The sequence below is a fragment of the Octodon degus genome, unplaced genomic scaffold, assembly GCF_000260255.1.
Source record: "Octodon degus isolate 3935 unplaced genomic scaffold, OctDeg1.0 scaffold00286, whole genome shotgun sequence".
In the NCBI taxonomy this organism is placed as follows: Eukaryota; Metazoa; Chordata; class Mammalia; order Rodentia; family Octodontidae; genus Octodon; species Octodon degus.
Window position 1 is genome coordinate 594,571 of NW_004524862.1, and position 10,348 is coordinate 604,918.

General features: G+C 46.6%; 1 protein-coding gene across 2 annotated transcripts in view; it reads right to left on the bottom strand.

Moving 5' to 3' along the window:
- Myo1a (myosin IA) overlaps positions 1-6,453 on the bottom strand; it is a 27,535-nt gene extending 21,082 nt beyond the window's left edge. The window contains exons 1-13 of one of the 2 annotated variants that reach the window (XM_023707276.1): positions 6,252-6,453; positions 4,936-5,008; positions 4,607-4,738; positions 4,403-4,518; positions 4,066-4,160; positions 3,741-3,845; positions 3,503-3,549; positions 3,313-3,376; positions 3,011-3,109; positions 1,239-1,342; positions 973-1,120; positions 399-517; positions 236-322 (exon numbers count right to left, since the gene is read on the bottom strand). In XM_023707276.1, the coding sequence (XP_023563044.1) occupies positions 236-322; positions 399-517; positions 973-1,120; positions 1,239-1,342; positions 3,011-3,109; positions 3,313-3,376; positions 3,503-3,549; positions 3,741-3,845; positions 4,066-4,160; positions 4,403-4,518; positions 4,607-4,720 (1,098 nt within the window). In that variant the 5' untranslated portion in view covers positions 4,721-4,738; positions 4,936-5,008; positions 6,252-6,453. The remainder of the gene's footprint in view (positions 1-235; positions 323-398; positions 518-972; positions 1,121-1,238; positions 1,343-3,010; positions 3,110-3,312; positions 3,377-3,502; positions 3,550-3,740; positions 3,846-4,065; positions 4,161-4,402; positions 4,519-4,606; positions 4,739-4,935; positions 5,009-6,251) is intronic. The other variant, XM_004647047.2, reaches the window with a different exon arrangement.
- Positions 6,454-10,348: the final 3,895 nt, after the last annotated feature.

Here is a 10,348-nt window from a genome sequence, read left to right on the forward strand (position 1 = left end):
AAAAAAAAAAAAAAAAAAAAAAAAAAAAGAATCAAATTCAAAGACCACATGACTGAAAAACGGATAGATCAGGTTGTTAAATGCAAACATCAGTGATGTTTCCATAACACAGGGCTGGAAAGACTTGTACCCCCCCCCCATCCTCCTCTCTCTGTTCATCTCAGATACCAAGGAATGGAGCTGGGGGCCAAGGCAAGCAGACAGAAGTAACTGAGGCCAGAGCACAATTGCTCACCTTGATGCTCTCATTGATTCGATTTATTAGCCAGTCGAAGAGGCGGCTGTAGATGTTCTTAGCTAGAGCATCCCGAGCATATTGAGCCTGGAGCAGGAGGGACAACTTAGTAAGGAAGTCACAGAACAGACTCAAGCCAACCTCCTTTCAGAAGGGCCTTTACCTGGGTGACATTCAACACAGTGACCACCTTTTCTTTGGCTGTCTCCATGGTCCTCGAGCACAAAGCTCTTTCTAGTACCTCAGATTTCAAACCCACAATCTTTCCAATTTCCTGAACACCTAGAATGATGAGGAAATACAAGAAGGCTGAAAAGGAGGCTTTCTCTCAGTGGCATGAGACATGAGGGCAGTGGTAAGCAAAGCTACCTGGAAGACTGGTGCCTTGGGACTCACTGTGAAGTTGTTACAGCCAACCCAGAATGCCACCATAGATGAATGCAAGGCTAAGGGAAAAGGCAGATCTGGGCACTTTGTGTGCATTGCCTACTTTGGTATGAGGATCTCCTGAAATAGGCATGATTACTCCCGTGTGCAGAAAAATCAACTGAAACTGAGAAATCCAAACTCCAGATACATCAGATTTCACAAATCCCATTCCAATATGCTTCACTGGGGAAGAACTCAGAAGTGAGCTCATGGGACTGCATCAAGGAGAACTTGATTACTCTGACAGTTGTAAAATGAGACTCAAAATAGGAGATTCCGGGTGGGGGCTCCATTAGGGTATCACAAACCTCTCCCATCATGGATGACACTTCCTGGTATCCCATTGGATTGGAATTCATCTGTCAACTCCACATTCCCCAGCTTCAAGACCAGGGCTGTCACCTCCAGCACTTGTTGAATCTCCTCTTTGGAGAATCCAATCACTGTCATTGCATTCTTGGGGGAAAGTAGAAGTCAAGCTAAAATGATAGCGCCAGCTCAACACCTCCCTTCTCAAGCCCAAAACTTGGGCTTAAGGGACCCCCCCCCCAGTCTACCCACTCTTGTTGCCTACCTGTACAGCTCTAAAGTTGGAGGCATCATCTATGCCATCTACGCTGGACACTGCCTGGTTCAGATAGGAATAGCCACTTGTATCCCGCTCGAGTTTCAGGGTCTCTGGGAGTCAGCATGGGAGAAGAGGGTTAGCACCCAGCACTCTGAAGCTTGCCAGGCTCATCGCCTCCCACCCTTGCACTACCTGAGCTCATTCCTTTATTTGACAGAGCCATTTTTTGATGTATGTTCTTCCTTTTTTGTTACAGGTCTCGTTTGTTTGGAGATTATTAATTCCCATGATGATAGACTAAATTTTTTAAAAGTACTTAAGAGTGGGCCGGGGAGTTAGCTCAGCAGAATAAGTGCTTGTCTGGCAAGCACAAGGGCCTGAGTTCAATCCCCAGTTCCACAAAAAAAAAAGTACTTAGAGTTTAGGTGTTCACACTTGTTGGACTTTCCCAATACTTTTATAAAAGAGAAGCTTCATTTGACTCTTCTCCCTGCCTATCCTCTGAGTTCTAAACAGGGAAAACAATCAAATAAACCCTCCGTCCTACTCAGATTTCAGTGCCTCTGAGAGAGTGAAGGTTCTTATCTCCATATTCTATGTACACAGCAAACAAGAACTTGTTTCATTTTAATAAATGACTCAAGGAAGTGTTTGAAGCTGTCTACCTAAGGTGGGAGGGTTTGGGCTAATCCTGGAATTTGAGGGATGATAGCTACCTCTTATGACAATGATTCGTGGTTCAGGGAGTAGGACTTAAGCTGGAGCTTAAATGGTGTTCCCTCAGACAAAGTGAACATGACTAAGCCTAGAAGGAAGACAAGACTCACAGGGACTCTTGTACCACAGAGGTCTCCAGGAGAGGAAAAGCAGTTAGGCATGGCCCAATATGGAATAACAAGAAACCAAGGGGACAGATCGTTAGGGCCAGAAACCCATGGTTCTCAGAACTAGAGGGAAGACTGGTAGACAAACTCTAGCCAGGTCTCAGTCCCACCTGAACCTGCATTGCTACCCACCCAAAGTCACTTTTAGCCACCAGCATCCAGGCGAGGGTGGGCTCTATCCCAGGACAAGGGAAGGGCTCCACGCCATCTGCTCCTATAGCTACTATGACAGACCTAAGGCACCAATCACTCTGTACTGCAATCTATATGTTCACACATGTTATCACTAGAAGCAGACGAAGAACTGTTGAGTTCTCTGAGAACAGGGTCCATGTCTATCTTATTCAACTCTATCCCTACAGGCTAGAATAGTGTGTATCACAATAGATACTCAAGAGATGCTTGATAGATGGATGAATGAAACTTCCATACATTGGTCTAAGAAAAGAAAGTCAGGGGCAGGGGCCAAGTGAGGCAGAGAAAAGCCAGGACGGCTTCAAATAGAGCTCCTTCAACACTTACAGCATCCTGCCTCCTTCTCCACTGAACTTTCAATAAAGCCTCTTAAAGTGGAAGATAGAAGGTAGCTGGGGATGGGAGTTCTACGTCTAAAGCCCATTTGGAGAAAGAGGAACCCAGGTAGAACAGAGGGCTGGGTGCAATGAAAAGGCAGGAGAGGCATGTCCTAGCAATCAATCCCATGAAAGGAAGAGGGCAGAGGGGTTGAGATTTGTTCTCAGCAATGGGTTTTGAGGTTCCAAGTAAGGAATGCCAGCAGGGAAAAAATCTCAGGAGGCTCCAGGGAAGGATGTTGCAGGGCACAGAGGAATCGGAGGTTCTGGGGATGGAATGGAGGTGGGAATTCTTTGCCGTGTATCCAGGACAGGCACGTACTCAGCAGCTCTGCATCTGCTCCAGCCAGTAGCTGATAGAAGATGTGGAAATTCCTTTCCCCTTTGAGCTGCTTCACCACTCGGGATTTCTCAAGCAGATCTGGCAGAGTTAGAAAGTAACCTCCTGAGGGCCTGAGAGATACCACAGTGTCCCTCCAACGCTACCCTCAGCTACAGTGTCCCTAGCATTTGAGAAATTTCCTGAAGTCTAATGTTCCTCTTTCCTACCGGGGCAGGTGAGCAGGCAGGGCCATGGGGCAGGGGAAGGAGAAAGCTGATAAGTATTCTTGGGGAGACACATACAGTTTGTGATGACGCCACCGAGCGGGGATCCCTTGAAGTCAAACTCAATATCCATGTATTTTCCCTTCAGAAAGAGATCAGAGAAAGACTTTGCTTCCTCCTCTTCTTGCAGCCCTGGTGCAAAGGTTCTGTGCTGCACCCTTTCTTGGTCCCAAGCCCTCTCTTCCCACCCTGGGACATGCTCACTCACAAATCGAGAGGAGTTGTTGTTGCGAATGGTCTTGGCATTACCAAATGCTGCAGAGAGGAGAGGAAGTTAGATGGCTGTGGGGTGAGATGAGGCTCTAGGAAAGGAAAAAAAGCCCTCTGCAAAGGACTTCTTCCAGTCTTCATGGCAATCCCAGAAAGGAAGCAGTGGTTTTAGAGCCCCGGGACGCTGGAGGTTGAAGACGGGGAGGAATGGAGAGAACAGAGGCCGGGACTCTCACCCTCCAGCACTGGGTTTGACTGAAGAAGCTGCTCCTTCACGGAGTTCACCTGCTCCCCTTTTCCACAGACAGCGGCCACATAAGACATCACCAGCTTGCTGGCCTCTGTGCACACAGAATCTCACTCATAGGACCTGCCCACAGCTGACCCAACCCTACCTCCCTCCTTAACTCCTCTCACCCAGCACAGCACACAGCCCCCCAACGATCAGGAAAATGGGATGAGTTTCAGGGGGTTGGGAGGGACAGGTAGGTAAGGCCTGGACAGGAGAGAGATGACGTGGTGTGCCAGGGCTACCCATACCTTCCCCCATCAGATTCTCACCAGTCTTCCCAGCTCCACTCTCGCCTGTAATGAGTATACACTGGTCTCGGTCTCGGTCTCTCAGTGACTGGTAGGCCACATTTGCCAAAGCATAGCTTGAGGGAGGAAGAGGGCAATGACCAATGTGGAGCCAGTCCAAGATACTATTTCTCACTCAATCTCCACTTCTAGTTTATCTACCTCCCCCCCACACACAAGGACCAGACTAAACAAAAAGCAGCAGGCCTAACAAGGCACCTCCAGAGGGCTGGGGAGGAGGTGGCAGCTGAAGAACACTTTAGAGAGGACGGAGGAAATTAGAATGCTTCATCATCCAGAGCTGGGACCTTCTACTCACATATGGGGCTTTAGTTCATAGAAGGTGTAATCTCGGTATTTGGCAATGAACTCGGGGCCATAAATGGGCAATTGTTGGTAAGGATTGACGGAGACCACCACATTCCCAATGTAAGTCTGGAACCAGGAAGAAGAGGAAGAGAATGAGGAGGGGCAGGTGATCTTTCGAGACACACCCACAGCCAGCCATAACCACAGTACCCACATAAATCTCCTTGTTTTCATAGCGAAGTCGAAGGTTCTTGAGCAGAGATGCTTCCTCCAGGGGTTCCAGGAGGACAAGGTCCTCTACTCCCACAGAACCTTCCATGAAAGGCATTTTGAGAGGCTGTGTATTCTGGAATTGAAAGTGCCAATATTCTGATGTCTGCTCAACTTAAATGCCCACTAACCATATGAGGGGAAGAGGGAAGAAGCACCCAGAAGCCCAATCTACAAGAGCCTCTGTACCAGCCTAGGCTAAGCAGAGAGCCAAATCTTTCGCCGGAGGTAGGGAACCCTCTAATCTCTAGGGCAGGGGACAGAACCACCTACCTCTGACCACCTGGAGGACGACAGTACCCAGGAGGTAGCAACAGGGGAGCAGAGGTACTTCAAGGAGAGAAGGCTGAGGAGGAAAGTATGAGCCAAGTTTTATGCTGCAGCCAAGTGTAGAAAGCTCTCCCTCCTGCTTTGTTCTGAGGCTCTCTCCAGCACCCTGGTGCCACAGCTACTCACTGTGGTGCTCTCGTTCTCCCCTACCTCTCACAGTTCCCATTTTACTCATCCCAAACCCCTGTACCCAGCTGGGGGTAGTGGCACAGGCCTGTAGTCCCAGCACTTAAGAGGCTGAGGCAGGAGGATTGCTATGAGTTTGAGGCCAACCTCAACTGTGTAACAAGACCTTGTCTCAAACCAATCTATAACTATCTCAGTTCTTTCGGAGGTCTCTCTTCCGTGATTGTGTTTGTAAGCTTCACTTTTAAATAGGGACTGAACAAGGTGATGAGTTAGAGGACAGACAGGAGTCATCTGTAAAAGACTGGAATTCCCAAGAGAAAATGAAAGTAAGGTTCGCTGCATCAGAAATAAATAGACGCCCTAGACGCCCTCCACTTCTGTCCTTATTTTTCAGTCTCTTACACCCATTCCTGTAAACTTCTGGCAGACTTTGCCGGAAGGGACACACCCAGCTTTTGAGGGGGAGAGCCACAAAGAGGGCTATGGGGCTGGGGCCCACGTGGGGGGCTCATGGCAGCCATGCCCTCAGCAGGAAGCCCAGCCGTCCTCGGCTTTCCTGTGAACTACTCAGGCAGGGTAGAGGGCAGTTATTGGCACAACGGTCAGTGCCACTCCCAAATAGGAATTTAAAAAAAGGAAACATATTTTCCCATTCTCCTGCACCTCAGAACCTGGGTGGGGGAGGGGAGAAAGCAGCAATATGGAAAGTGGGGCAAGGCTGGGGATACAGGCTCCCTTCTCTTTTCCCCTCACTGCCCAAGCTCCCTTCCCTTCCTGGAAGGATACAATTCAGGAAACAATAATACCAGTAAAAAGTCTCCAGGCATCACACAGCCAGACAGAGCCTTAAGCATTGTGCAGATGGCTACTAATTCATCTGATGCTTACAATGAAGTGGGCACTATTACTAACTCATTGTTTTCAGATTTTTTTTTTTTAAAGTAGAACCTTTGAAGTAATTTTCCAAGGAAGAGTAAGCAGAAAGTGGGTTGAGACAAGGTATCTTTGGGTGGGGAGTTGAGAGGAGAGTGCAAGTAGGTAGAGGCAGGGAAGGGGAGAAGAGAACGGGATCCAGATGGGGCACACCCCAACGTCTGAGAGGAACAGTGACAGGTCAAGGCAGGACTCACCTAGCACTGGAATGAGGGTGTCACTTCAGTATTCCTTGGAGAAAGGTGGATGAAATCCCAATTTGACAGGAAGGGGGCACAGGAGCCTGTGTGAAGTGTCTTAGTTACTGGAGCTGTCCATGGTGTCAGCAAAAGCAGAGAAGGGGCCACCCTTCTCTTGCCAGGGCCCACTCTTCCTTTGTGCTGCCTCCTCCAGCTCAGGCGTCCGTGCCAGTCAGGCCAGGAGAGGCTGGAGAGATGGCTGCTCAGCACAAAGTCCAGAGCTGTTCCTGCTGTGGGTGTGGCTCACTTAACCCTTCACAGGCCTGTGACGCTCAGTCTCCCTCCAGGGAGGAAAGGATATCTGGCTGCCTTTAGCTCAGGGCTCAAGTAGAAAAGAGTTTTTGCTCCACTATCCCCTAAATTCAGAAATTAGACCAAGAGGAACAGAATTTGTAGCCAAGGAAAAGGTTTTCCAAGAAGTCAGGAATTCTGCCAAGGAAGAAAGCAAACTGGGGGGGAGGTGTCCTCCTAGCAGGGAGAGTACCTCCCTCAAACCTACATTTCCTATCTTATTGGGAACCTGAGGCTATTAATGAGATTGCCTGGGAACTAAACAAACAAAAATCCCCAAATTCCTCTCTTCTCCTGCGAATCAGGCCTCATCAGAGACCAAGAGATGAATAGTAATACTTCTCATTTGTATGGACATCCCAGACTCACTGAACTCCCACCTGTCCCATCTCCCTGACTAGCCCCACCCTGAAAGATAAGCCACGCACACTAAAGGGAAATTGAGAGCAAACAGCAGACTCAGAGAGGCTACAGTGTGTGCTTAGTTCCAAGCTACCACATCCCAGAACCAGGAACACAGTGCAGCCTCCCGACCCTAAATCCACCGGAAGTTTCAACCCACATTCCAATTTTTCTAACTTTAATCCTTCTTCAGCACCAGGATGCCAAATGGGACTTTGAGAGGCTGTTTCCTGGGAATTAGCCCAGCAGAAAATAGCTCTCTCTGATAGATAAAAAGCTTATCAAATTCAATTTCCTGAGCACCCCCCTTATCTACCCAGGAAAATTCCTAAACAGCAGGTCCCCCTGTCTACCAGTTTCTCTCTCAGGCATGCACAAAGAACAAATTAGGCAATTACAGACACTTAACTAAAGATAGACTTCATTCCCCAACTCCAGCCACAGCTGCTTAGTTCAGGGTCCGAGGTACACTGCTCTGCAGAATCACTCCACGCCAGCACTCCACGGGTCCACCCCCAGTCCATTATCAACCTGCCCTTACATAATTTATTGCTCTACTTACTCTGTTTGGTGGGCAAAGAGAAACAGGAAGAGAGAAGTTGAATGGAAGTGCTATCAAAACACAATCCCGGCAGCAACCCACTTCCAGGGTCCCGTCCTGTCTCTCTGGCAGGAACTGTCTTTCCCTCAATAAAATTTCCTACTCCACACACACACACACACACACACACACACACACACACACACACACACACACACAAAAATGTATGGGTGGAGCACTATGACAGTGCCTGATGCAGAAGTGACTATAAATCCTCTTGTCTAGCAGAGGAAACAGAATAAGGACAATACTTTTCCACAACCCTAAAACTGCAAGCCTGCCAGAACCCCAGTTCCATGTTCTCTTAGCCAGAGGTTTAGAGCTTTTGGGGTTTATCTTTGTGTCTACCCTTTCCCTCAGGAGCCTACCACATGCTCCCAGGAGAGAAAGGAATCTAAGGGAGATGGAACCTTAGGCTTCAAACGTCACAGCTATGGCACCCAACCATATTAGTCTGCCTGACCTACCTTGGGTTCCCACCTGCTAGGAAGTGTAAATCTTGAGTGCCAGGAAAGTTAAAATGGAACCCATGGGGCATTCTAAACTAGAATGACATGGTCATGGAATTCAGCTGGCAGGGGCAGGGGAGATAGCTCAGTAGAATAAGTGCTTACCTGGCAAGCACAGGTCCTCAGTTCAATCCCTGGTCCCACCAAAAAAAAAAAAAAGAAATTAGCTGGCATTTCAGGATCTGTCAAAACATTTGGGGGTGGGGTACAGGAAAGGAGGATACAGCATTGTGAGCTCCTGATTTCTAAACAGAACTGAAGAAAGTGGAGTTTCTTTACTGTCTGACTTCAAAATCACTATGTGCCAACCAACAGGCTAAATGATTTTACATCCTTGCTATTCAAAACAAGGGCCATAGATCACCAACATCCAATCACCTGGGAACAGACTGGAAAGGCAAAATCCTGGAATTACTGCAGATACACAGAAACAGATCTGCATTTTAACAAGTTCCCTGACAATCACTTTCCATGTTGAACTTCAGAAGAACTTTACACACTTTGAACTTTTTGTCCTTATGTAACACCCTGTAGTGTTGCACACCTAGCAATGCTTTTGCTAACTTAACCATTAATGATCAATGTCTCTTCATTACCTAGGAAGTTGCAAAGGAGAAAAAGGATGTCATCTGTGGGCATTCATCTACATAAATTTACATATGATCTATATTATTTTCTTATTGGTCATCCTGTCAACTTTGATCTTTTTTTTTTTAGCAGAACCAGGGATTGAACTCAGGCCCTTTCGCTTGCCAGGGAAGCACTTATTCTGAGCCATCTCCCCAGCCCCAACTTTGATCTTTAGAAGACAACAGATTTCCAAGTATCTAAGAACAGAGAAGACAGGTACAGAATTAATTCAAAGCTACACATAGGCAATAGTCAATACATTAAAGGGAAGGAAAAAAAAAAAAAGACTGCCAACTCCTACAGCAAAAGCTGAACTTAAACATAATCAAACCTGCCCTTACATAATTTATTGTTCTACTTACTCTGTTTGGTGGGCAAAGAGAAACAGTGACGGCTCCGCTGTGGGTCTCATTTCATTGAGGGAGGGCAACAGTTCCTGCCAGAACAGCCCTTATATTCCCAGCCCCGACACTCATTACAGCTCTTATCCCTCTCATATCTTACATAAATCTCTTGGTAGGGGTCCCCTACCAAGGCCCACCGGTTCCTCCCATCCTAATGGAAAAACCTGAGATACTTTATGTCATAAAATAATAAAAGAACTAAAGTACAGAGTAGCTTCCTGAAGCAGGAATAACCTTTACTTTTCCTTTGACACAGCAAAGCAGTACATCCTGCTTTACCTGCAGGATTGCCCCTAGCACTCCAGGAAATCATTCAGGACGAGGATGGCAGAAGACAATAGAGACTTAAAGTGAGGAGGGGTAGTTAGCAGAGGGAAAACCAATGGCATGGAACTGAGGAGTCAAGCACTGATTACCTGAGAACATGAGATCCAAACAAGTAGAGCACATATTAAGAGATCAAGAAATAGATCTGCAAAACTTTATTAAAATTGGGCTTACAAACTATAATAAAAATGAGGGAAAAAACATACAATATAAGTTTTTCTTACAGAAGGATGAAAATGAGACCCACAGCAGAGTGGTGGTCCCTGATTTTATTTACAAACATTTATGAACATTTATTTTAAATACAAATCTTTTATCTAAACACTAAGGCATTAGCCAGAGACTAAAACATACCCAGTAATTTCTTAGCCCTCTTATTACATCAATTCCATACATATGGAAAACTGTGGCAATTGCAGGAACAGTTTCTTAAAATTCACATTATAAGTCATCTATTAAAAGAATACTGCTTATGTTATAGGCAAGTTCAAAGAAAGTGAGTTCACTGCTTTCAAGTAGTCATTGAGTGTGAAAGGCAACGCTACACATAGGTGGGAGGTGAGGAGTCTGTGTGACCCCACTAAAGCTACAAGGTGGCATGGGCACGTTATCTGCTTTGTTCATCCCCAGGACGCTTTGCCTCCTGCCATGTAAGGCACCAGATAGCCTTTTCAAGGCAGTTAACTATCTAGAACCAAACTTCATAGCAGCCTGAGTCCCTAAGTTGATTAAGACATCACTGGGTCCCACAGCTGCATTGGTTTCCCTTTAAAAAAATAAATAAATAAAATATCAATTCTGCCACATAGAAATAAGCAGAAAGTTCAGGTGCATCTGCCTTGTGCAATGGCTATTTTTACTACTTGATTTTAGTGCCCATATAATGTAAGA